Genomic DNA, 27,745 nt, shown 5'->3' with positions numbered 1-27,745 from the left:
TTGTGGAACTGAAAATGTTATTGTCTCTTCCTTCTAGGCCAATATAGTGAATTTTAAAGCTTTATTGATAGTAAATTTAGTGATTGAAAGTTTACTAATTTAAGTCATTCTAACTATTTTTCGTTTTGAATGGATTGTTGTCACTTTTTTCACATTTTAAATGAATTGTTTCTTTTATTTTTGTGTATGGTTAATAACCGAATAACCGAACCAAACCAAACCGAAACCGATAATAACCAAACCGATAAATGTATATTGTATTTGGTTTGGTTTGGTTTTGATAATTTTAAAACCGATCAAGTTGGTTTGGTTTTGGTTTTGACCAATAACTGATCCAAACCAACCCGTGAACACCCCTAGTTACACATATCGGAATCTACAGTTTCTTTTAATTTTCCACTCTAATACTAAGTACATTATTAAGTGCCTAGATAGATCATAGATGAACTTATTATCTTTGCAAAAGGACAATTCAAGACAAGTCTGACAATATTAAAATATTAGATTCATAATTCAGACGTCTCGGGTTTGAATCTCCTTGAATATGAACAATCTTTTGTTAACAAGAATTTTACTCTCCGGTGCGAATCCGTAATTTTGATGACTACGTGACATATATAAAATGTTACAGTAGATAAGGTTATTTTTTATATGTTTACGAAGTCACTGTCGACAAATGAAATCAGTTTCTTTGTAATTAATCACATAAGAAAATCCGTACAATATAATTATGTGGACAAGGGGATATTGGTTCAATTAGATTATTCAAATGATTCTGGCAATTAGGCGGCAGTAACAAGATTAATATTCATTAGTGAATTAGTTCTACTTAGAAGAATAACTTCAAAAGGAAAAGTATTTTAAATTTATAGTCAAAATTTCCAGAAGATAATGAAATATATATTACTGAAATAAAAAGTACAAAAATATAAAATTGGAACTGAAATAATGACTTTTTGGCTAAAAATGATTTCAGGTTTAATTGAAGGAGCCGTTTGGTTGATTGTAATTTGTAGTATAATTAATCACGTTATAAGATACAACATAATATAATGCAATGTTTAGTTAGTGGTATAAGAAAAAATAAGTATCGCATTAAGTTGTGCATAAATTTATGTATGTGAGATTAAATATGAAATAAAAATATGTGTATTAGCAATAAACAAATTTGTATAACATTAATCCTTTCTTTAGTCATTGCATAATGATTTTTTTTATTAATTACTATTACAAAACAATTAATTCATTATTAAATTCAGATTTCACCTCAAGAAATTAAAGGATATTCTCATGTTTGTAATTTGAAAACAAGTTTCATTAGTTATTTTTTTGCAATGACAATACATACGTTAATTATTTATTAATTTATACTTATTTTTCTTGTACGATTTTCATCACATATGTATTTCAATATTAATTATATTCTTTTTAAATATTAATACTAATTAGCATGAGATGCAATCCAACACACATGTTCGAATATTTCACTATATAAACCGAACGATACGTAAGGTAGAGGTACAAGAGTTTTATTTCTATTCTAACTTGTAAAAAGTGACAGTTGACACCAAGAGATTGAATTCTTCATAGACTTTTCATCAACTCTAGAATATAGATTAAATTAGGCACCTTCTGACTATTAAATATTGAAGAAGAAAGAAACTTCCATTTACTTTTACTTTTTCATTTTTTCTTTTTGTACATGTTAATTTTAATTTATTAAAAAAAAATCATTTAATAATATTTTACTTTCAAATCATTTTTAAAAAATCTAATACGAAATATTAATTTATCAATCATTATTTCTTAACGCCTTTAAAGTCCCATGGCCATGGATAAGTAAGAGGGTGAGTTGAGAGTATACTCTACGTCCAAAATATAGATCATGCATTCCCAATTAAAAAGGATGACTTTTAGTTTATTTATATTATGTTAGCAACTAACTTGGTTTGTGTTGACTTTTCTCTATTCATGTTTTTTTATTTTTCTAATCGATATTATAATGGAGCATGATTAATTTAAATTTATATTATATGTAACTCATTTAGAAAAGTACTCTCTATTAAAAAAAAAAATTATATTTAAAGCTCGAAAATGAGACATATGATCAAGAGAAAAACAATCTTTATCTATGGTATAATCTGCACATGTATAACTAATTATACACTTCAAACTAAAATTTGATCAGGACTAAAAAAGGAATACAAAGAAATGAGAAGGAACAAATAACCAAAACATAATTGCTTAGAAACCTCTTGTTCGAAAACAATTATAAGATTAGATTGATTATATATGAGAGTCAACACTCAACACATCTATTTTTATGTGAATTGAGTTGTTAATTCTTTAAATATAACTATATATTATAATAAAAGAATAAAAATTGACAATTTTATGATAAAGAGAATTTAATATTATTTTAAAATTATAGCTAATGTTTCCATATATAAATATCGCCGTCATTTGATATTAAGGAGCCTTTTTTGTTTCGGAAATTTTCTCACATTTAAATATTTTTTTGGCATAAAAAGAAAGTGAATATTTCCTTCCTTTTTTGTTTTATTCTTTTCAAAATTTGTTTTTGCAAAAGAATTTTTAAAAATAGTAAGCGAAGTTTAGTTTGGTAAACGTTTAAATTTTAAAACCTTTTTGTGATTTTATTCCCTCCAAAATATCTTTTACTTTCACCTTTTGAGATTCAAATAACTTGTTGGTTATTAGTCGATTTCTAATTTTTACCAAAGAAGAGTTTATAACTCTATTTAAACAATTTATATACCCGCAAACAATTTGATCAACAAATTCCCCCACCTTATTAATATACAAAAAAGTTTACAATTTATAATTAATTTTATAAAATTTTAAAATATTAAATTTATATAATCTAATTTAGTTTCAGAAATTAGTCAAACTTACCTTAAAAAAATACTCATTTTGAAAAGGCAAAAAACATTAAAATTTTGAACAAAACGCCACAAATCGGAAATTTCAAAGGCAAAATTGAAAGACAATTATTTGTACAGAAAAGGATGCCTCCATAATAAAACCCCATGAGAACAGAACATCAACATTGGGATCTGTGCACAGACTTGCAATAAATTTCCATAGAAATTTTTATTTCAAGATTTGTCTACTCTGCGAAAACAAGAACCAGTTTTCTTCTTCAAACCCAAACGTCTTTAATAGTAGCTTGGATTTTAGTTTTTATCTTCTTCTTCTTATTTTTTACTACTTGTTAATGACAAAATAGCAGCTTCACCTATATGGATTTTGATAATATCTGTTGAGATATTCTGTTTTAAATTTTAATTAATTTTCTTAATGACTAATGTGAAAAAATAGAATTGAGAGAATTTTTTTTCCCAATTTGGTGTTCAATGAAAGTTGAGTTTGGGAATATGGGGATTTTGGAGCATGGCAAAGACAACAAGCCTTTATCATTGAAAGTGCTTCAGTTTCTCTTGTTGTTTTTGGGTTTAGGAATTGCTTTATCAATTTTAAGTATGTGTATGCTTAGATTTGCAGAATTGAAGAATGTACTCCCTGTGGTTCAATCGAGAATAAATCCATGTTTTCAACAACAAAATAGTTTAGAGAATTGGATTAGGCCTCTATCAAACTTGCATCATTCAATGAATGATGCTGAGCTTTTCTGGAGAGCTTCATTTGTTCCTCAAATGAAAATTTTGCCTTTTAAGAGAACGCCTAAAATCGCGTTCTTGTTCTTAACTAGGGGCTCTCTGCCTTTGGCTCCGTTGTGGGAGAGGTTCTTCAAGGGGAATGAAGAGCTTTATTCAATCTACATTCATAATTTGCCATCTTACAAACCTGATTTCCCAACTTCATCTGTGTTTTATGGCAGGCAAATTCCTAGTCAGGTAATGTGATTGTACAAATTTTATTCAAAATTATGCACAAAATAGTTTCCCTAGCTTTTGAATTGTGTAAACCATTTTATCTAGTTACGTCTTCAACACGTCTCCTCACATGAGAGGTTGATATGTTTTGATGCTCATTTAGAAGTGTTTAAGCCTTTAGAGAGAGCAGAATTTATTTACGTAATTATGTCTTCAATAGTGACACTTTCGAAAGAGTATCTAGCACCATTGTTTGTCAGAAATATTTTCATTTACAGGGTGAAGTTTATTTGCTTCTTATATTAGAAGATTGATTTGAGTTATTTTGGTGACGCAAGGCTGCAACTTTCTGATTCCATTTTTCCATATCCGTATGTCAAAAGATATTTGTTGATGCTATTTCCATGTTTTGCAACATTTAGTGATCCGAGTTGCTTTAGTATTCTTCTAAACGTTGATATAAGATAAGTAGAACTGACGAGGCTAGTTTGATTCCAATTTTTTTCTGATCATCTGAAATCACCTCTGAGTCTATTGTACTTAGTAGTAATATGTATTCTGGTCATATAATTATGTGGCTTTCATTTCGCGTAGGTGGCAGAGTGGGGGGATATTAGCATCACTGATGCTGAAAGACGGCTTCTTGCTAATGCATTGCTTGATATCTCCAACGAATGGTTTATAATCCTATCAGAGTCGTGCATTCCTCTCCACAACTTCAGTGTTATCTATCGATACATATCAGAATCCAGGTACAGCTTTGTGAGTGTGTTTGATGATCCTAGATCTGTTGGAAGAGGGCGTTACAATTGGAAGATGTCACCTGTGGTTAAAATCACTCAATGGCGTAAAGGATCTCAGTGGTTTGAAGTTAACAGGAAATTGGCTGTTGACATTGTTACAGATGAGGTATACTACCCCAAATTTAAACAGTTCTGCAAACCATCATGCTATGTTGATGAACACTATTTCCCAACAATGCTGCACATCCAATCCCCTCATCTCCTGACAAATACGAGTCTCACTTGGGTAGACTGGCATAGAGGTGGTGCTCATCCTGCTACATTTGGAAAGGCTGATGTTACAGATAAGTTTCTCAAGCAACTTTCGGAAGGCCAGAGGACCTGTGTCTACAATAACCAGACGACTTCATATTGTCTCCTTTTTGCTAGAAAATTTTCTCCTAGTGCATTAGACCCTTTATTAAAACTCTCGTCCAAGTATCTAGGCTTCTGAAATTCCATTGCTTTGTGATCTGATATATTCAAGTATAAAAATCAGCCTTCGGCCACATGATTGCTGAAGGCCTGATGAAATGATAGACATTGTCATGTTATACTAAAGATATATCGATATTTATGATCATGATGATAATATTATATGAAATCCCAGTATTTAATATTTGAGTTGGATGTCTACTGTACTGGCATGCATTAACTTTTTCACATCTATTACAATTTAGATGCTCTATTTGCAGTATGATACATCAATACTATTATGATTCAAAACACCAGTTGTGGAAACAAAGCTGAACTTAATTATTGTTGACACAAGGGAATGATCGACACTAAAGTTTTGTTCAACAAAGGGTTGTAGGGAATCATTTACATACTAAGACTATTCATGTGTGTAGAATCACTAAACTAAAGAAAGCTACTTGCAGCAAAGCTTCCAACAGAAAATATCAAAGATGTTAACGAGCTATCTCATCGATCCACTTACAAAACATTGTATATATTATGCTACCGCCATTGGCAAGAAGTTTAAATTGTACATTCTGCTGAAAGATAAGAACATGAGCATATCCTTCCTCCACTAACTTCCACCTTAATTTCATTTCAGAGAAGTTGATCTCTTTTTTTAACTAAGAAAACATTTTTAAGACTGGACATTCTCATGTATCTTTACTGTTGTCCTACACATTTAGCAAGTTTCTGGTCAATGTACAGAGTCAGAAAGTATAACGGAGCAGGATGATTGAAAGAGAAAATCAAGAGAAGGAAGAAATTTTGTAGAAAAAGAATGAAGCTGTATTGCTTTTCACTTTCCATTGAATATCTATACAGTAAAGAATCTTTAATCCAAGAGGTAAACTATAAAATGAGGGAAATTTAGATAAGGGAAAACATACAGAAGAAAGGGCTTTTCTTACAACATTAAGTTGTAAGGTTTTGCATACTAGTAATTCATTTTCCTTTCTTCTTGTATAGACCTAAAAATCCGAGCTGCAGATTCAGATGCTGACTTTGGGTTATGGGGCACAACCTTGATGACTTGAATTTGCTGCTCCGTGTCGTTATCTTGAACTGGTTGATCTGAACCTTTTGCAGTTGGTGTGACAGGAAAAAGAGAAAGTGCACCTTTTTGCACCCTCTCAGGAGGACTACTTGCAGTACTTCCTTGCATGTCACTCCCTCTATCCGCCTGAATGATTCGATCACAATCTGACATGGCCGCGCTCTTCAGGCATGATATGTTGCATGATTTTTGATGAGGCCTAACTAAGTTGACATCATGCATAAATTGACTATTCTCCTTCTCACTTGACCTGATTCTGGAAATTGGATTCATTTGCTCGATAGCTGAACTTGAAGCAGATGGCTTTATCACAGGCATGGAATACGGTTGAATGCAGGATGGATCAAAGAGTGCAGGACCAGGAAAAATCCCAGCACCTTGCTTGTGGGAAGTCGGTACACTATAAGGCACATTCGCGAAGTCTCCACCTATATGTGGAGATAGGGTCACAGGCCTGACACTACCATAAGCTGGCGCTATGATCCCTCCAGGCGGTGGACAAGGTCCTGTGTAAGGTTTATAAACAAGTCCTTCAGAAGGTGACCTTATTGGAACTAACCACTGATATCCAGGAGGTGGTTGGAAGGATCGAGGTGCTAATTTTGGATCGGATACAAAAGATCTCGATGTTGGTGTCCCTACATTTAGTTTTTGAGATGACTGCTGTGGTATATTCTTCTTATCATTATCTTTGCGGAGAGGAAGATAAACATTATCTGCCGTAAGTTCAAAATTGTTTGGTTTTGTAGAATTTTTCTGTTCCACCACAGGAGGTTCAAGAACATCATCACATGGCAAATTCTTCAAGGAAGAAAATTTGATAGAAGGTTGGTGGAGATAGAAGTTGTCTTTGAAAAATATATCTGGTGATCTGGCCATCATTTTCTGAACCTGCAAAGATGCTAAAATAAGTAAGTTCTTCCAAAATTTAAGCAAAACACTAAAAAACCTCCTTTACCCCCTTCTTCTTATTGATTTTTTGCACTTGCACTTTGCCTCTTCAAGACAACAAAAGAAAAAAGGCAAATCTAACTAATAGAAGTCTTTAAAGTACCTTTGTTAGTCTGTGTAGCTCAAATAGTTGTACTGCAAAGACCCGCTGCTGGCTGAAAAATAGTGAAACAGAAGTAAAATGGTAGATTTCAGAAAAAATATTGGAAGAGGAAACAGAATAAGATCAGCCTAACATTATTATTTCTCAGAAATTTGTTGAAGAATATGATTTTAAGGTTTATGCAAGTGAAGCAGTGATGACAACAAACATAGACCTAGAGGCTAGACTAACATGAAACTTCATATCGATAATTACAACTTTGAGGTTCTTGTATAAGTATGAATATGGTGTTTATGCCAATTTGAGTACTTTAGTTTTCATCTACTTTTATAGGTCATAGTTCCCGAAGATAACACCTTTATGAAGATGAAACAGATGTAATGGAGCGAAAAGAAAAATATATGATATGAACATGCATGATATAGGTTGAAAGTAGACAAATTGTGATCGGCAGATATCTTCGACTAACTCCTAGATCAAGCCACACATTTTCATTTCTACTGCCATGATAAGTTGGATATACATACATAAAAGATGACCAGTTAAAGAAACTTACTGTGCAATGGTTCTTCTTGTTTTCCAGAATAATTCTTGACCTATCAATGCTATGACATTATTTGAAGACATTTTTTCTACTAATCTAGAGTTCAAGGAGGAAGCTTCTGAGATCCCTTCACTTCTGTCTTCACCTGCTACACCTGGAGCACCACTAATCTGGTCTTCAGGACAGTCAGAAGAGGATTTAACTCTCTTAGGACTCTGATGGCTGTCTCCGTGAGGCAGAAAGGAACACGACGGACCTTCCATTATGGAAGCACATCTCTTAATCGTGGCATCATCATGCTTCACATCAGTAACATCTTCTGCAGCCTTCCTTTTGTGTAAAATCCAAGAGTCTTCATCAGATTCAGAATTAGAATCACTACATCTATTCAAGTCACCTACTAGACCACATCTATTTTCCGGAGCACTTGATACAACTGATTTACTAATATTTAGCTTGCCATGTCCTGGACCTGGAGCTTCATGCACCATTGTCGTCTCTATAGTTGACAGATGAGGAGCAGGTAGTTTAACACAATGTTCTCTCTTTTGGTACTTTGCTAGATCTCCAGCTTGACTTATACTATGCTCCCTGCAATTTAGTTGCATCCTGTCTGTATCCTTATATTGCTTTTCGAAAACGCTTTGAAATTTCAAAGAAGGTTTAACCATTTTTTCCTTGTCTGCACTTTTATGTATGTTACCATGATATAGAGGTTTCCCTGATGTGACGAAATTCGGACCACAAAAATCATTTTCCCTTCCTAACTTATTGGCAGAAGGTTTACTATTATAGTATGGTAAACTGTGTGGATGAATAGGATTAAGCTGAGATGTAGCACGCAAATTCCCTTTAAGACATAAAACTTGAGGATTTAGCGACTTGACTGGTGGAACATCAGGATGTCTCATAGTAAAGTTCATCCCTCCAGAAGAAAACGGAGGTATCGCAACCAAATGACAAGACTCAGATGAATTTTGGAGAAAATAATTCCTTTTGTTGCAACCAACCTACAGGGTGTTCAAGAGCTCGTGTGAGGAGATCGAATGGGACAGCATAATGAACCTTCTTCTTGGTGATAGCAGTCATAATTGGTCTTAAGTATTCAAGAAATTCTCATCTAAGGAAACACACTGCATAATCTATGAAGCAAACGTACAATTTTCTAATACCTTGAGTTGGCAATGAATGAAGAGGATAAACAGATTCACTCAATCTGAAACATCACAAGCATAATAAGTAAACAAAAGGAATGGAAGTAGATTGAAAATCCAAAGGTTTGGGATGATGAAAACAGGAAATATTTCTCTAATATAGTTTACCTCCTATTTCTAAGACCATACGAATTGCATAGATTATTTGTGTTCCTCATACAAAACTCAAAAAGACAAGTTATCATAATTCTATCAAACAACATACTACCAATACTTGGAAGTCGGTCGGAAGAACACACTAAATTAAGTACTTACAAGACTAGAAGATGCTGCAGGAATAGAGTTTCCACTATTAGGCGGGAGAGGCAGTATTGTCATGGTTGCAGGAGTAGAACTAGAGGTGAAACTTTGAGGCGATGACTGTTCACAAAGAGCCATTTTGTTTCTGGGAGGTGCTCTTGGACCTCCTTTATCTGCATCATTTATATGTAATCTAGGAAACAAAGGATCCATATGCCTCTCTTCCTCTTTTTCTGTCTTCATCTTTTCCTTCTGCCTCACGTGTTAATTAAGATTAAGATGAAGCCTACTCTCTGTATGCTAAGACAAAATTTCACTACTTTTCTCGTAAACGAACCATATCATAGCTCACCACTTACAATCCAAATTCTAGCTGTTCCACCAAAGCTATAAGTCATCCCACCTCAAAAGATCGATTCTTTTGACTGTAAATCAGTAGCAATAAGCAAAACCACATGGAATTACAATTCAATCTTGATGCAAGAGAAAGAAAAAAACATATCTGTCTGTGATACAAATTAAAAGAGCAAATTCTTCGACTTCCTCAAATAGAGGATCCCAATCTAAACATAAAACAATGTGGAAAATGAAGATAGCAAATATAAAGAGAGGAAATCTTAGAAGAAGATCAGATCAACAAATAGATGAGAAGGAGAATAAAATGAGGGGAATGTGGGGTGGCTAGAGAATTAGTGGAACTTCCATGAGTTAGAAGGCAGAGAATTAGCAGTACGTAAATATAAAAATTAAAAACAACATGTAAATAGTGACTGAGTCGCTCTCCTTTTCTTTCTCTCTAAGGCAAATGCCGAAACAAGTGTGTACGCGTTATCGAACCACATGTAAGAAATTGTCCAATCTTTTTACGAAATATCTGCCAAATCTCACCATACGCTTTTTCCTCAAAGGACTAAAAACTTACCCGAACCCGCCGCTTATTATATCGCATAAACTATTTTCTACATTAATATATAACGCGTTTTCTAATAAATGTATCACGTGTATTTTTTTAATTCTACAAAATGGAGTTTAAAAAGGCTATTTTGCAACTTTTCACATGTTAATTAATTTGTTTTGTATTGGTCCGAAATCCAAAATATAAAATCAAATGTGTAAGTGAAGGAATTAAAGTTTAAACAAGTGCATCTCCAATTCAAACTTCAAATATTTGAATTCTCCTTTTGTATTTTATGTTCCACAAATTTTATTCTTTCGCTATTTAAGCTTCAATTTGTATATATGTATTAATGTTTGGATTAGCTCTCTCTAGTTTGAGTTGAAAAGGCAAAAGAAGAGAACCTTCTTTGTTTCTCTTGTGTCATATTTAAGGTGCATGTGGAAACTAATTCAAAATAAGCTAATGAAAATATGACTCGTTGAAGCTTAACTCGTTAATTTTACCGTCTAATAGTTAAGTTGATTCGTGCAGCCCAAATACAAGTGTCAATGAATATAAGGTTGAATGTGGAAAACAACAAAATAAACTCATCAAAATATGACCCGTTCAAGTCATCCATGTTAACTCGATAATTTGCCGTCTAATAGTTGAGTTGATTTGGGCTAAATATGTAGCTGAAATACGAGTGTCAATGAAGATAAGGTTACGTTGAATGCAAAAGCCAATAAAATAAGCTTATCAAAATATAACTCGTTCAAGTCATTCATGTTAACTTGATAATTTTATCGTCTAGTAGTTGAGTTGATTCGAGGTAAATATGTATCCCAAATATGAGTGTTCATAGACGTGCATGAACTCAACGTAATCTTATCGAAATTATGTATCTTTTATGAAACTCGAAAGAAAACCTGTTTGGACGCTCTAATCTAAGTTGTACCCATGACAGACCTCCTCCACCACCAAATTTTATATGTATATATTTTAACTTCAAAATTTTGACGATACCACTTTGCACTACTTGTCGTCTCCATTATTTCATCACCATGAAAGAGCCATAATCACCAAATGACATACATAACCTTCACCTTAACAAATAAATCATTGCATTTATAATCATGGGCCAATTGACAATGGAAACAGTCGATGTAGTAGTTATAATTCAAAAGAGAGCTGCAAGTTGAAAGTTTGTACATTCCTTGCAAATGATACGATTGTAACAGACATTAATCTTTTTAACTTCTTAACTTCTTGCAAATGGTACGATTGTATCAAACATTAATCATTTAAACTTCTTAACTTCGGTAAAAAAATGTCTTAGGGTGGCTTGGGAGTCCTTGTATATCTAAAGCTGTGTAGGCCATAACTTCAGTATAAAAAATATCTAATTTAGAGAAAAATTATTGAGATAATGGAAAAGAAGAAGGATATATAGTAAAATAAAAGAAGTGTGAAGTCATTTCAAGAAGTTAGTTATGGGTCATTGTCAAGAAGTTAGTTAGGTAGTTAGGAATTTGGAAGTTGATGTATAAATACATAGCTTAGGTCATTATAATGTAATCTAAGAATTCTATTCAAAACTTCATCTTCTTCAATTCTTATTTTTCTTCTCGTTTCATCAAAATCTTCATGGTATCAAAGCAGGTGACAGAATATGAAGAATTGTTCATCTGAGTGTTCCTGTGTGTATTACCTTTGAAGATCTGGAAAATAGAATCTGAGAAGTTAGTTTTTTTTTGTGTGTTAAATTTCCGCTGTGCAATTGAAGAAGAAGAGAGATAGTTAACATGAGCAAAGAGTAACTGGTGATCAAGCCACGACTGGAAACATCAGTGTGGATGGAAATTCTGGAAATCCAAGTTCCATTCTAGTTACGTCAATGAGTCAAGGGGTTGGTTATAGTTATCCTCTGTTCTTGAGTCCCACTGATATCAGTGGTGTAAATTTGATTTCGTTTCAACTTACTGGAATAGAAAATTATGCATTGTGGAGTAGGTCAATCAAATTGGCCTTACTAGGCAGAAACAAGATTGGTTTGGTAGGTGGATCATGCAAGAAGGAGGATGTAAGGACTGAATTACAAGGTTAATGGGAAAGAGTTAATGCCATTGCGTTATCATGGCTTCTGAATTCAGTTTCAAAGAGTTTATTAGGAGGAGTGGCATTTGCTTTATCAACTAAAAATGTATGGAATGATCTGAAGGAGAGGTTTGATCAGTTAGATGGATCAGGAACCTTCAGCATGCACAAAGAGATAGCAACATTACAACAAGGTACAAAATCTGTATAAGTGTATTTTACCAAACTCAAAGCCTTGTGGGATGAATTTGAGGCGTTAGTGCCACCTCCTGGTTGTGATTGTGAGAAGGCAAGAGGTCTTGTTGATCATGTGAATCGACAAAAGTTATATCAATTCTTGATGGGATTGAATGAATCTTTTGAACAAGCAAGAAGCCAGATCTTGTTGATGAGTCCAATTCCTGCAATGAATCAAGCTTATGCTATGATTGTTAATGATGAGTGTCAAAAAGTGACTTTAAGTAGGTTAGTTATGGGGTTAAGTTCTATAAGTAGTACTGGAATGGAGGCTCTAGGAATGTATTCAAGAACTGGAGGAACCTCTGCTACACAAAGCTACAACAAATTCAAGAAGAATTTTGTAGTTGTGTGTGAATTCTGCAGATGCAAGGGGCACACCAAAGATCAGTGTTATAAACTGATTGGATACCCTTCAGATTTCAAGTCCAAGAGGAAATTGAATGCTGGAACAGGAAATGGAGCACACATGGTTGGTAATAATGATAATAATGCAAGAAAAGATGGCTATGAAGGTATGTCTGGGGGTCCTTCTGAAAGAGTTAGCTACCTAACGCACTTCGTTTCACCTCATTCGGAGTTCGGACGAAGAAGTTATGCCCATTTTCGTAAAATCTGTCCGGCAGGAAAGGCAATTTCCAGTGAGCGTTTTTACTGTTCACCCGCCTCATTTTTTTTTTCTAAGTGTTGGACCATTTTTCCAAAGGGCATATGTTATTTCCTATATACCATTAGTTCAATTCCCATCTCTAAAACATTTCCCAAAACACCTCTCCCATACTTAGACACATTTTCTCTCAAGTTCTCTCAAGAACCCTAATCCAAAACCTTCCTCAAGATTGAAGAGACTCTTGCTCCAAGTTCCAAGCTTCCATTGAAGACACTCTCAAGACCTTCATAAAAACTCAAGGTATGTGGTGTTGAACTCATGGGTCCTTCCACCCATAGTGCCTAGACTCTATTCTACTCACTAATTCATGGTTTAAGTTAAGATTCATAAATTAGTCTTGTTCTTTGTAATAATTTCCTGCACATTGAATTTTAAACATGAAAAGTGATTGTTTTGAGCATGTTGTGACCCTAGAACTTGAACCTAAATTTGGAATGGATGTGGAGATTTTCATGTGGTATTGTGGGTGTTAAAAAGGTGTTGTTGTAGGTTGTTCACTGGTTTGGCTGCATAATTACTACCCTATTTTCCATGCTCTTTGATTCCATTACATGCCTTCAAGGTGTTTGACAAAATGTCCAACTATGGAGAATTGATGAATCGATGCTTTAAAGCTTGAGTTATGAGATGTATGGAAATCCAGAGATGTGTTGATGACAAACTAAGCTTGTGTATATGTTCATTCCATACGTGAGATTGCATTAGAGCCTAATGGGAATTTTCTATATAAAGTGTTGCATGACCATGCCCGGTCCGGGGGAAAAGAACCGGACAACCATGTGAGAGGTTTATATCTCACCACCTAGGATGCTTGGGGTGTGACCAACATCAACCATGTGAGAGGTTTATATCTCACCACCTAGGATGCTTGGGGTGTGACCAACATCAACCATGTGAGAGGTTTATATCTCACCACCTAGGATGCTTGGGGTGTGACCAACATCAACCATGTGAGAGGTTTATATCTCACCACCTAGGATGCTTGGGGTGTGACCAACATCAACCATGTGAGAGGTTTATATCTCACCACCTAGGATGCTTGGGGTGTGACCAACATCAACCATGTGAGAGGTTTATATCTCACCACCTAGGATGCTTGGGGTGTGACCAACATCAACCATGTGAGAGGTTTATATCTCACCACCTAGGATGCTTGGGGTGTGACCAACATCAACCATGTGAGAGGTTTATATCTCACCACCTAGGATGCTTGGGGTGTGACCAACATCAACCATGTGAGAGGTTTATATCTCACCACCTAGGATGCTTGGGGTGTGACCAACATCAACCATGTGAGAGGTTTATATCTCACCACCTAGGATGCTTGGGGTGTGACCAACATCAACCATGTGAGAGGTTTATATCTCACCACCTAGGATGCTTGGGGTGTGACCAACATCAACCATGTGAGAGGTTTATATCTCACCACCTAGGATGCTTGGGGTGTGACCAACATCAACCATGTGAGAGGTTTATATCTCACCACCTAGGATGCTTGGGGTGTGACCAACATCAACCATGTGAGAGGTTTATATCTCACCACCTAGGATGCTTGGGGTGTGACCAACATCAACCATGTGAGGGGTTTATACCTTGCCACCAGGGTGTCCGGGTGTGAACGGCATCCCCCATCCTAAGTTGGGGTTATAGATTGGTTGGATCATGCATACACATATGATATCTACTATTAGTATAGAGTTACTTAAACATGTTTTGACTTCACTTTGATCATGCATCCTCATATTGTTATTCATAATGCCTATGAAACTATTTCTTGTATTTCGATTGTGTCCTTGTTTATTGTTGTGTTGCACCCCGCATACTTAGTACATTCCAAGTACTAACGCATATGTCACCATGTAGGGACCGGAGCTACTCTTGATCCTTCTCTCCATTCACGTGGCTAGTACGACGCTTATCCGAGTTTGTTGGTGAGTCCTCAATGATTCGAGGGCTATGTTATGTTTCCTACTCCTATGTTTTGAGACTTTAGCTTGCAATTGTATTTTGACTATGAGGGGAGCCGGTAGAATGTCATGGCCCCACCCCATCTATGTATGTAGAGGTGTGCGTTGGACAAGTATTTTGTAAATGAGCTTGACTCTTGTTCTATGATGTCATTTTGAAATGGTTTGCCCTTAGTCCCTATTTCCCGATAATTAATGTTGAATGTACTTCCGCGACCGATGAAGTGTGATGACAAGTTTGAGAGGCTTGTTTGGGGTTTCTTCGGGTTCCTCATTCACCATGTCACGTCTAGGCCCTAGGCTTGGGTCGTGACACCTTCTTTCAGTTATGGGAGTAACACTAATGTGGCTATAAAAGGTCACACTGGGGATGTAGATGAGTGTTCGACTCAGTTGCAAGGATGCAATTTCACTAGAGATCAATACAACCAAATTCTTTAGATGCTCAAGCAGAACCAAGGATGTGGTCATAAAACTGAAGATGCAGGCCAAACACATGAAGCACAGGCTAATACTGCAGGTAACGCCTTGTTAGTTTCTGAAAATAATGAAGTTTGGATTATAGATACATGTGCATCCAATCATATGGTGTCAAAAGTTGGTATGCTCAATAAAGAATCTGTAGTCAAGGTGAAAGATCCCAAGCCTGTGTACTTACCTACTGGTGAAGTGTCATATGTGTCTTATACAGGAATATGTCATATATCTCCAAGAAGTGTAATTACAGATGTGTTTCACATACCAGAGTTTAAGTATAATTTACTGTCAGTAAGCAGGGTGACTAAGGAGTTAAACTGCTCAGTTACTTTCTTCCCTCATTTTTGTGTGTTTCAGGATCTTTACACTGACAGGGTGAGGGAAGTTGGTAGAGAGGATGATGGTCTGTACTTGTTGTTAAAGAACTTGACACAAGATCAATTAAAACATCAGTCATGTGTTGTGCCTGAAAAGAAGCTAGAGATACAACAATTGTCCGAGAAACAAATGGATATGTGGCACAAGAGACTAGGACATGGATCCTCTCATATGCTGAGTAAAGTTTTTCTTGTTAATTCAGAAGTAGTAAATAAAGTGTTAAACAAATGTACTGTGTGTCCTTGTGCAAAACAGACCATAAATGTGTTTCCAGTTAGCAGTATTAAAAGTAGTCAAGTGTTTGATTTGATTCATTTAGATGTATGGGGTCCATACAAGCAAACAACTTTTGATGGTAACATATATTTTCTAACAGTGATTGATGATTTCTCAATGATGACTTGGTTATTTCTTTTGAAAAACAAATCAGATGTGTGTACTGCTTTAGCTCATTTTCTGTAATTTGTAAAGACACAGTTTGACAAAACAGTAAGGAAGGTAAGGTCTGATAATGGGACTGAATTCATAAATTCTGTGTGTGATACTCTACTTAAGGAAATGAGTATAATACATTAGAGGTCATGTCCTTACACCCCACAACAGAATGAAGTAGCTGAAAGGAAACATAGACACCTCTTAGAAGTAACTAGAGCATTAAGGTTTCAAGGTCAAATTCTTCTAAGGTATTGGGGTCAATGTGTGCTTACAACTGCTTATTTGATTAATAGAATGCCTAGTAGGGTTCTAGGGAGTAAGGCTCCATATGAAAAAATATATGGTGAAAAGCCTTTGTTATCTCATCCAAGAGTGTTAGGGTGTTTATGTTATGCTAAAGTTCTCACTGAGAGTGATAAACTAGCATCAAGATCTAAGGCTGCTGTCCATATGGGGTATTCAGAAACTCAAAAGGTTTATATTCTGTTAGATTTGACAACCAATAGTTTTTTTGTGAGTAGAGATGTGATGTTCAGGGAGTCGGTGTTTCCATTCATGACCTTCTCATCTAATAAGGAGGAAGGTCCATTTGTTAATAGCATGGGTGATGACATGCTGAATATAGATTGGGAGTCAGAGTGTGACAAAGTGGTGAACAAAGAAAATAGTCATCATGAGTGTGTACAGGATACATGTTGTGATAAAAAGACTGATAACACTGAACAAGATAGAGTACAATGAGGAGTACAATGTCAAGATACAAAAGATCATGAGTTTTTGACAGGTGATACTCAGTCTGTGGGAACTAGAAGGTCTACAAGAGGAGTTCATCCACCAGTGTGGATGAAAGACTTTGTGTCTCTTAATATGGGTAGATAGGTACAACATCCTATAGATAAGTGTGTAGCATACAAGCATTTGTCTAAACCATATCAAGAGTTTGTTGCTACAACTGCTGCTCTAACTGAACCTGCTACTTTTGTTGAGGCAAGTAAAGAACCAAGGTGGATTGAAGCAATGAAAGCTGAAGTACAAGCCTTGCAAGATAACAACACTTGGAAACTAGTTGAGTTACCTAAAGGAAAGTATGCTATTGGATGCAGATGAATTTATAAGATTAAGTACAAATCTAATTGAGAAGTAGAAAGGTTCAAGGCAAGATTAGTGGCCAAAGGGTATAGTCAAAATGAGGGTATAAATTATAAGGAAACTTTTTCTATTGTGGTAAAAATGGTCACAGTAAGAACCATACTAGTCTTAGCTGTATCTAAAGGGTGGCATATCCATCAAATGGATGTGTATAATGCGTTTTTGAATGATGACTTAGAGGATGAAATCTATATGATTGTACCTCAGGGTTTTTCCAGTCAGGGGGAGAATAAGAATGAAGTGTGCAGACTGGAAAAGTCATTGTATGGGCTTAAACAAGCACTAAGACAATAGAATCACAAGTTTGCAGAGGTTCTTCAGAAGAAGCTGGGGTTCAATCAAAGTTAATATGATCATTCTCTATTCACAAGAAGAACATCTGAAGAGACTACAATCATTCTGGTATATGTTAATGATATTTTGGTGACAGAAAGTAGTTTAAAGCTAGCGGATGAGACAAAAAGAGGCTTACAACAAAGTTTTAAAATGAATAATCTAGGAAAGTTGAAATACTTTCTTGGAATAGAGTTTGTAAGATCACACAGTGGAGTTGTTATGCATAAAATGAAATATGGACTTCAACTCATTTCTGAAGTTGGATTGTCAGGAGCAAAGCTTGGGAGGCATCTACCTTATCCTGATCATAAGGAGAGGTTCACTATGATGGGGGTACTTTTTTTTCCCTTAAGGAAAAAATGAAATGCATAAAGGACCATCCTTTTGTTGCGGCATGCTCCTCAGATTTACGAATTCGCAGGGGGTCTCAGGCCCTACTGGAACACCTATGGATGTAAATGTAAAGTTGACATTTAGACAGTATGATGATCAAACAAGTAAGAATCAAGATGAGTCTTTAACAGATCAAGCTTCTTATGAGAAGCTGATTGGGAAACTGTTATATTTAAACATGACTAGGCCTAACATTTCCTATAATGTGCAAACCTTGAGTCAGTTTCTACATCAACCAAAAAAGTCTCATATGGATGTTGCACTTAGAGTGGTAAAATATATTAAGGGACAGCCAGGGCAAGGTATATTGTTGTCTAGTAAGTGTGGAACTGAAATTATAGCCTACTGTGATGCTGATTGGGCAGCATGTCCTCTTACAAGAAAATCTGTGACTGGGTATGTAATTAAGCTTGGAGAGTCGGTGGTCTCTTGGAAGGCTAAGAAGCAAACCATTGTGTCAAGAAGTTCAGATGAAGCTGAGTATAGAAGCTTAGCTTCTACTGTAGTAGAGTTAGTTTTGGTTAGTAGGGATGTTGAAAGACTTAAAAGCTGAAATTCAGTTGCCTGTTCAAGTCTATAGTGACAACAAGTCTACTATTCAATTAGCTTCTAATCCAGTGTATCATGAACGTACTAAACACATCGAAATCAATTGCCATTTTATCAGGGAGAAACTTCAACAAGAACTAATCAAGATAATGTATATTTCAACACAAAATTAGCCTGCTGATCTTTTGACAAAAGGTCTCAACAAGCCTCAACATGATTATCTATTGTCCAAGCTAATCATATTTGCACCTCCTAGCTTGAGGGGGAGTATTGAGATAATGAAAAAGAAGAAGGATAGTAAAATAAAAGAAGTGTGAAGTCATTTCAAGAAGTTAGTTATGTGTCATTGTCAAGAAGTTAGTTAGGTAGTTAGGAATTTGGAAGTTGATATATAAATACATAGCTTAGGTCATTATAATGTAATCCAAGAATTCTATTCAAAACTTCTTCAATTCTTATTTTTCTTCTCATTTCATCAAAATCTTCAAAAATGTTAAAGTTTTTATCTTCATAAGGTCAAACTTCAAACAAAAATTCCCAAAGTAATATAATATTTTGATTGGAATCGTGTACCTCTGAAGTTATGATAGAAGCGGGTATTTGTAAATTTTTTTTAGCAATGGGTATAAACTAAATAGAGACTCAAAAAAAGTATTTGGAAATTTTTGTCACGTTATTAGTCTTCTACTAAATACAAGTGCGACACTTAACAACTTGCTCATGAATCGCTAAGAGAATGGTACAAAGAAACTTGCTCACGAATCACTAAAAGAATGGTAGAAAGAACATAAGAGGATTGATAGGAATAATTGAGTTGTAGAGCATTTTCATTCATTTTCGCCGGATGATTTTACAAATGAATGTCCATCTATTTATGTTACCTATGTAGGAGCTAAAGTGTAATAATAATTTCTACATAAGTCCCTACATAAATATATTTAGGTTCTTCTCTAAAACTCTCCACATGCCTAGAATATTCTAGAGACCTTCTATCGTAAGTGTGGAGGGTCTCAAGGAAATGGAATGGTAGATCTGAAATTGGAAACCCTAGACTATAGTCTATAATGTGACAGGGAGGCCTTGTCTGAAGGGGGCTTCTTTCCATTTTTGCTCTTAATTTTATCTGTATTTGATTGATTTGGGTAATAGGCCCAAATGAGTTTGTATTTATCTTTCCCAATTAATAAAAGCCCCCCATGATTCAACTAAAAAAAATAAACAAAAATTCTAGAGACATTCTATGCGAATCTATAATCTTTCATGAAAAATCTTCATATTTATTTAGAATCATCGACAAAAATTAGTTTTTATCCTACGTAAGCCCTCCACATGGGTAATTTTGTGTCATATGGCACTTATGTGTGAAAGATGAACGAACTAATCAAGCGAATTGAATGAGGTCATTTGCACTTCCGTCCCTATTTTATGCTGGTCTTTAATTTTTGTCATTCTTGACAAATAACTGTCACACCCCTTTTCAGCACGGCGGAAAGGTTTTTCCAATTAAAGTGACGTTAGTGATTAGGGATTTTTTTTTCTTCAGAGTCGCCACTTGGAATTGAGTTTTGGTGTTCCAAGTCACCTTTCTTTTTTTATCCCTAATCAAAAGGAAATGACTCTTTATTTTGGTCTACGAATTAGAAATTCGGGTAAGGAATTTTGTTGACCGAGGGGAAGGTATTAGGCATCTCTCGAGTCCCGTGGTTCTAGCACGGTCACTTTTATTGACTTATACTTGACTTAAATTATTTTTGGATATATTATTACCGGCCATGATTTGTTCGCATTTATATTTTTTGTTGAACTTTTATTTTGTCTCAATCTAGATGCGTAGCTGCATTCTTGGTCTTGACATTTAGAGACATAATTGTCTTTCTTCGCATCGCACCTAATAATTTTATCTATAAGTCTTATGTTAAACTAGGGAACTTAACCGCGCTTCGCGTGAAATAAAAAAATTACACCGCCCATTTGGTCATAAGAAATTATAAATTAAACTTCTTTCTGAAATTTTTTACTTTATTTGAATATTAATTTGACCATGAAGATTCGAATTGAACTTTATTTATATTTTGTTTTAAGCAAATATAAAAAAAAATTATGTATAAAAATAGCTTTTTGACATACCTTTGACTATATATTTGTCCACCCAACTTATTTATATATTTAGTCTTTGCTACTCAAGAAATAATTAAAAAAATTTCAAAAAAAAAACCCACTTCATTATATCACTCAAAAAAGAATATAAACTAAACAAACATTCATCAGTTTTCTACTCATACTGACCACTCTAATATTTTGGATTCATGAATTGAAAATGTTTCATGAAATGTTGCATTTCATTTGAGTGTAGGTGTAAATATAGCGGTGTTCAAATTCTTTGATTAAGTTATGAAGTTTTTTAAATTTTCAAAACTCATAATACACAAAGTAATACTATAACGGAAATAATATGTTTAATCTATTTGAGAATTTGTAGAAAAGAAAACGAAAAAAATATGCATGCTTCATTAACTTGGTATATAGGCTATTAATCCAGATCAGTAGAGGAATTGTATGGCGTATTAATAAAATAAATTGAATTGAATTATCATATTGAAAAAAAATCAAAACAAACATGAAAAAAAAGAGATGCTATAAAAATTCAAAAGCCACTTCATAAGACCATTTATTACATTTTCTTAAACGTAAATTTATGCTAACATAGTCATTGAATTTTAATTAACATTACAAGTTCATATGAGTTACAACCTTTTCACCTCACCCATTTTTTCGTATTCCTCGTAAATTTACATTGAACATTCTATTATAAATATTAAGTACCAATGTTTTTGAATGAATACTAAATCATGTTTTCAATCTTCAATTTTCTTAATCACGTGTTCAATTTATTTCACAATTAAAGTGTTAAATGAAAGAAGGGTGAAAATAATATTTTATTTCATAAAGAGGTATCATATCATCTTATCTATTCCTATCTATATAAAATTATGTGTTAACTTAAAAATATCTAAAAATTGTCAATGCATATAATTGGCCTTTTTAATTAATTAATACAAGTCAAGCTTTAAGACAATGATGGTGGTAAAATTGTAATTATTTTGTCTTGACAATTATTTTTTCTTCCTGAAATCATTCGTTTTTTGATCTTTTTTGTATTGTCAGGTTTTTCCTTCCTCTTTTTGAAAATCAAATGGAAAAAAATTAAGTTTTTATTGAGAAAAAATGTTTTTAAGTATTATGAATGAACACATGGAAAGAAATCAAGAATATTTTAGAAAAAGACATTATGAGATTAATATAATATAAATTTATATCACTCATATCATTTGATGAAAATTTATAAAGTCAAAAGAATTGATGGAAAATAATTATAGATCGTGATAATATATTCTCTGAATATAGCTACATGTGATATCTTCATCATCATTTACAACAAAAGTTCAAATAAGATTAACAAAAGGAAAAAAAAAAATATCCTAAAACTCCATCAATAAATTAAACAACATACAACATATATAACAAAAGTTCTAATGAGATTAACAAAAGAAAAAAATAAAAATTCTTAAAAATCATCAATAAACTACATATAAATAAAAAGAAAGGTATAAAATAATTATGCATTTATATTGAATAAAAGAAAAAAAAAAGGCAAAGAATAAAATGTTTTTTATACCTTAGTGTAGGTTTACTTTTTCTGTCCATCGCGTTGGACATAAAGATAATTTAAACCATTGTCAATTTTTTCTTCAACTAAATGAATCAAAGACAAACTGAAAATAAAAAAATGAAAAATAAAGTACTTGAAAAGTATTATATTTTTAAAACTCTGAATTTTTTTTCACACTATTGCATATTTATACTACTTCAAAAACAACCAAAAAAGAAAGAAGTGGGCAAATTATTACCTTGAAAATCCAGCTTCATAACCAAAATTATATTTAATAGTAGAAGTCTTCACGTAGATTTTTGTCTCTTTGAATTCGTTTGTAACAAATCTCATACTTATTGGGAGACAATGAATTTTCATCGTATATAATTACATTGAACAGTTACAAAGTGTTAATACATCTTTTCTAGTGTAGAAGGTAAATGCAATTAGATGTGACTATTTAAGAATCAAAACATATTTCAAATTAAGCTAAAGAAATAATAATATAAGTAAGAAAGTAGACAAAAAATGTAGAGAGATAAGTTAGAAGAGTTTTCTTATTCTTCAAAGTATATCCAAGTGTTTCTCAAATCTTCAAGTGCATAACATAATCCTCAAGACCTCTATTTATATTGTTACATAAAGACATATAAAGATATAACAATAAACATGACATTAATTCTTGAGAATGTGGGGAAGATTAAGGGGTGTGGAAGATAAAAGAGGATGTGGTGGAGGTGTGAGTTTATTACACATAATGGTGGAATTACATCTTGAAATTATGGACATTGAGTGGAGTAATAAATTTTTAGACATTCCACCATTAATTTTAGATGAAGTTGACTAAACAAACTATTAGATTTTTTTTTTTTAGGTATTTGATAAATTTTGGTTGGATGCAAGAGATAATTAATAGTAGCATATGGTACAAGATGAAAAACATTGAGATTAAACACGAGCAACTTCATAACATTGAAATCAAACACTATATAATCATGAAAATCAAATTATACAATAAAAATTAAATGGTACCTCTTGCGAAAATTCAATTCACGAAAAGGAAACAATCCTAATAAGAAATCATGAACTCGAAATCACGAAAGTGAACCTCGACCTCAGCTTTTGTTTGTGAGTGAAAGAAAAATATAAATAAAATGTGAGTATGTTTGCTGATTTTTCCTCTTCCTGCTTGTTTTTTTTTTTTTTCCTTTTGTACATCTTCTGTACGTTTTTGTGTGTGTTGTTTTTTTGAGTAGTGTAGGTGTGTGTATTTTCTTTTTCTTTTATTGGTTTCTGCACGTTTTTAGTGTATTGCTGTGCGTGTGTGTAGGTATATGTATCAGTGTCTGTCAATACGTGTATTGTAGTGTTAATATAGGTAGTGTATGTGGTGTTGTAGTAGTGTGTGTAGATGGTGGGGGCGGTGAGGTGAGTGGAGTTGAAGTGGGGTAGTGTAGTGGGTAGTGGGTGGGAGGTTAATTTTATTTAGTTTTCTTTAATAATATATTGCATATAATATAACATAATAATAAGAATATTATTTAATTATTTTTTAAACTAACAAAATTAAGTAGCTAATAATAATAATAATTAAGAATTATTAGCTTATTTATTAAACTAAAAATAAAACATATATTTTTTGTTATTTTCAAATCTTTTAAAATAAACTTACTAAAATAAGACAAATTCAAAATATCTAACTTAAACATAAAGAAATATTTAAGGAATAAAAACTAGTGTAAAACCTTATGTTCGGTTAAAAATTACGTGTCTATAGTTTGCCCCTCTTTGACTGGAAACACGAAGAGTTTTCAGACAAAGAAGTAGACAAAGCGATAAGTTTTGACCGGACTCTTATTTGAAAGAAAAATATGCGATTGAGTCCTTGTTTTGGACAGCCTACATATCCCGGGTTGTAAGTAAATCAGGTCATGTGTAGTTCAAGGAGATGAGGTGATGAGTTGGAAGTTAAAGTGAGGTTCCATCGAGGCTCCAAGTCGCAGCTCTTATCCTTACATAAAAAAAATGAAACCTAATAGTCAAAAGGAAAATAAAAGTACAAGCTCCTATCTATGCAACTTCTCTTGAGTCTTGACTTTCAGCTATCACTTTGATTTTTTGGGTGAGTATCTTGATCTTGAACTGAATTCGATGCTTAAGTTGCCACTTAGAGTGGGTTTTTGGCACTCTTCGAAATGACAATTTGAATATGTTCTTGAATGACTGCATGTTTTTTTTATCAGAAGTTGAATAGAAATAAATGTCAGGAAGTCAGGCTGCTACATGCATTGAAGAAGCTTATTCTGGCTATCATGGGATTGATTATTCTGAAAAGAGTTGAAACTTTGTTCTTGAATTTCAAATCCATGTTTCGCTTGAAGAAACCTGAAAACAATCACAAACAAAAGAAATAAACAAAAAATTTACCCCAATTTTCACTGGAAATTTTTTGGGAGTTATTAGCAAATGTGAATTTTCAAAAAAATAAAATCAGACTAGGAAGTGTTTATCCTAGGAGAAAATAAAAAATAAAAGTCTCAGACTAGGAAGTGTTTATCCTAGGAGAAAAATAAAAAATAAAGGTCTCAAACTAGGAAGTGTTTATCCTAGGAGAAAATGAAAAATAATAGTCTCAGATTAGGAAGTGTTTATCCCAGGAGAAAATAAAAATAACGTCTCAGACTAGGAAATGTTTGTCCTATGAGAAAATAAAAAAAATGACGGTCTCAGACTAGGAAGTGTTTATCCTAGGAGAAAAAAATAATAAAAAATAACTGTCTCAGACTAGAAAGTGATTATCCTAGGAGAAAATAACTAAATCTCATTAGGTAGGGGGGTGTCCTGATAATCTCATTGTCCAGGAGGGTCCTGCTAATCCCATTATGTAGGAGAGTCATGCTAATCTAAATCTCATTATGTAGGAGGATCCTGTTAATCCCATTATGCAGGAGGGTCCTACTAAACTAAATCTCATTATGTAGGGGGGTCCTGAAAATGTTTATACCAAAATGTTTAAAATGACTAATTATATACCGAAAATGGTTAATTATACACCGAATCATATGGCAAAATAAGGGAATATTTGCTGCGAATTACAATTAAAATAAAATATGGCTATAACATTTAATTTGAATTAATAATTTGCTATTTCATACAATTTTCCTATATGGTCTAACTTAAAACACAAAATCTTACAACTTCAATCACAAATACTTTAAGTTAGTTCTGAAGCAACTAACCTTAGCATATCTATATATGACCACGTGTGACATAGCTACTTTTTAGTTGTGTTGATTATTATATTTGCTCTATTGGTAATTTGAAAAGAGTTTACCATCCAAATAACTCTCTCTTATATCAGAAGATATAGGTAATTAGGTACTATTAGTTTCATTATTAACTCCATCATATCAGCTCGCCTTGTATTCCTCCTACAATTATTTTACACCAAGGTAACTTTAAACGTAAAAGGACTTATTGTCATTTTCTTGAAATGTCACGCAGGTGGTAGGTCCAATCACACTGCCAAGGAGTGGGCAAATTTTAGGAATACAACGGTAAGTAGAAAAATGCAGTGAACTAATAATGTACTAGCAAACAAGATGTAGTTGGGATAGGGTAGATGCTTAATTAGCTAAGTTACTTCTCTAGAAAAATTTGAGAAAGTGACTGAACCGTACCAGATCACCCACCTACAACCTGTTATGGACACTGAATATGACACACTCTGACTTTGTACAATGCATCTTCATCAAATCAAAGAACCCTCGTGAATTCATTTCATCTCTAAATCTCTTATTCATCAAAGGAATATAATGTAGGCCTGGTCAAAATCGAATTGAAAATAAGTTATAAGGTTAATGATAATGGGTAATTGGTTTCACCAAAAGTTTTGATTTTTTTAATTATCGGGTTATTGTTTTGAAGTTTTTTTTTAATGGGTTAATCGATAGTAAATTAGATAATCATATTTTTACCATTTGGAATATAAAGTCCTTGACTTAGAGTTTGGTTTCATACTTTTTTTTGTTGACGCTCTCAAACACTCAGTTATTATATATGTGTCAACTCATGTTCATGATTCATTTGGTTTGTCACCTTGTTTCTAAGTGAATTTCAATGTTTTTTTTATGTCAAATCTTAACTGTTAGACCGATAACTGAATTGATAAAAATTGATGACCGATAAATCAATATCTTAATGGTTTTATAATAATTTGACATGCCTACAAATCCAAATCGATAAAACGAATCGATAAATTTCAAAACCAAATCAAATCGAACAATTGATGCTCAGTCATAAAAGTTACAAGTGAGTCCACCAGCAGATTTAGAATGTTGTTAATGTGCGTTTATCACACAAGTTTTTTTTTTTTAATTATATCCAATCGAATATATTAAATCAAATTTATGTGATAAGAAAATAGGAGACAATATTGAACTATTTTAGGATCAGCCAGCTCATGCATATCATCGTATCTGCTGACTTCAAGCAGATCCTTACTATTATATGAACAAGCACAGGCGTAGATATGTATGTCCAAGTAAATAATTAGAACATTTTTCGGCAGAAAATTATATTACGTATATATATATATATTCAAATTTTAAACTTGAAATCTCAGATTTGAACCTCTATATCCATATTTAGTCGGATTCTAAAACAGATAAAAGTTCCGGAAAAAAAACTCCAATGCTCACGTTAGCCAATATCTGTGTACGTGGCATATTAGTTAGTCCAAATCGTTGATTTCCCATGTGGTATAAGGCTATCTGATGTGTGATTGACCAATTGGAACCTTCCACGTGTGCATAAGGCTATTGTCTTCACGTGTAAGTGGCAATAATAGGAAGTGTTGAATGTAATGAGAAAATGAAGTGATATATTTGAAGCAGACAAATCTAACACTAACTGAGCATTTACTTGTGAATTTTGACATTTGTAAGAATGATGGAAGTATGTGGATGGACCACTTCCTTAAGTGGGCCGACTTTGTTCAATTCTGCCCCCAACATTGAGGCCCACTCAGTTTATAGGCCCACAAGGAAGACTCCAAAGCTAAGAATAAGAATTCTCTTACAAATAATTACTCCATCGGTTTAATTTGTTTGATCTGTTTTGATTTAACATGAAAATCAATAAAGTAGGAAGATTGGTCTTAAATTAAAAATGGAAGTATTGAAAACACTCTTATATTTGATGCAAATTATTAATTTCATCTCCGAATTATTGACCGCCTTAAGAACACTCATTTACTTGACTAACTGAACTTAAATACACAAATAATTTTTCAACATGACTGAAATACACCCCTAAATTCT

General features: G+C 33.5%; 3 protein-coding genes across 3 annotated transcripts; 2 read left to right on the top strand and 1 right to left on the bottom strand.

Moving 5' to 3' along the window:
• Positions 1-3,026: 3,026 nt before the first annotated feature.
• Positions 3,027-5,263, top strand: LOC102582902 (uncharacterized). The gene is made up of 2 exons (XM_006357305.2): positions 3,027-3,878; positions 4,452-5,263. The coding sequence occupies exons 1-2, from the start codon at positions 3,378-3,380 to the stop codon at positions 5,091-5,093; spliced, it is 1,143 nt and encodes a 380-aa protein (XP_006357367.1). The 5' UTR covers positions 3,027-3,377; the 3' UTR covers positions 5,094-5,263.
• A 601-nt stretch (positions 5,264-5,864) lies between these two features.
• LOC102586641 (protein EARLY FLOWERING 3-like) lies at positions 5,865-9,054 on the bottom strand. Its single transcript, XM_015313397.1, has 3 exons — positions 7,766-9,054; positions 7,210-7,261; positions 5,865-7,046 (listed from the first exon to the last, which is right to left on the bottom strand). The coding sequence occupies exons 1-3, from the start codon at positions 8,674-8,676 to the stop codon at positions 6,036-6,038; spliced, it is 1,974 nt and encodes a 657-aa protein (XP_015168883.1). The 5' UTR covers positions 8,677-9,054; the 3' UTR covers positions 5,865-6,035.
• A 9,004-nt stretch (positions 9,055-18,058) lies between these two features.
• LOC107062586 (uncharacterized mitochondrial protein AtMg00810-like) lies at positions 18,059-18,776 on the top strand. The gene is made up of 2 exons (XM_015313398.1): positions 18,059-18,163; positions 18,252-18,776. The coding sequence occupies exons 1-2, from the start codon at positions 18,059-18,061 to the stop codon at positions 18,774-18,776; spliced, it is 630 nt and encodes a 209-aa protein (XP_015168884.1).
• The last annotated feature ends 8,969 nt before the right edge of the window (positions 18,777-27,745 follow it).

Source organism: Solanum tuberosum, unplaced genomic scaffold, assembly GCF_000226075.1.
Source record: "Solanum tuberosum cultivar DM 1-3 516 R44 unplaced genomic scaffold, SolTub_3.0 scf00246, whole genome shotgun sequence".
Lineage (NCBI taxonomy): Eukaryota > Viridiplantae > Streptophyta > Magnoliopsida > Solanales > Solanaceae > Solanum > Solanum tuberosum.
The sequence above is the reverse complement of the archived record's forward strand: the minus strand, read 5'-3'. Positions and strand labels throughout refer to the sequence as shown.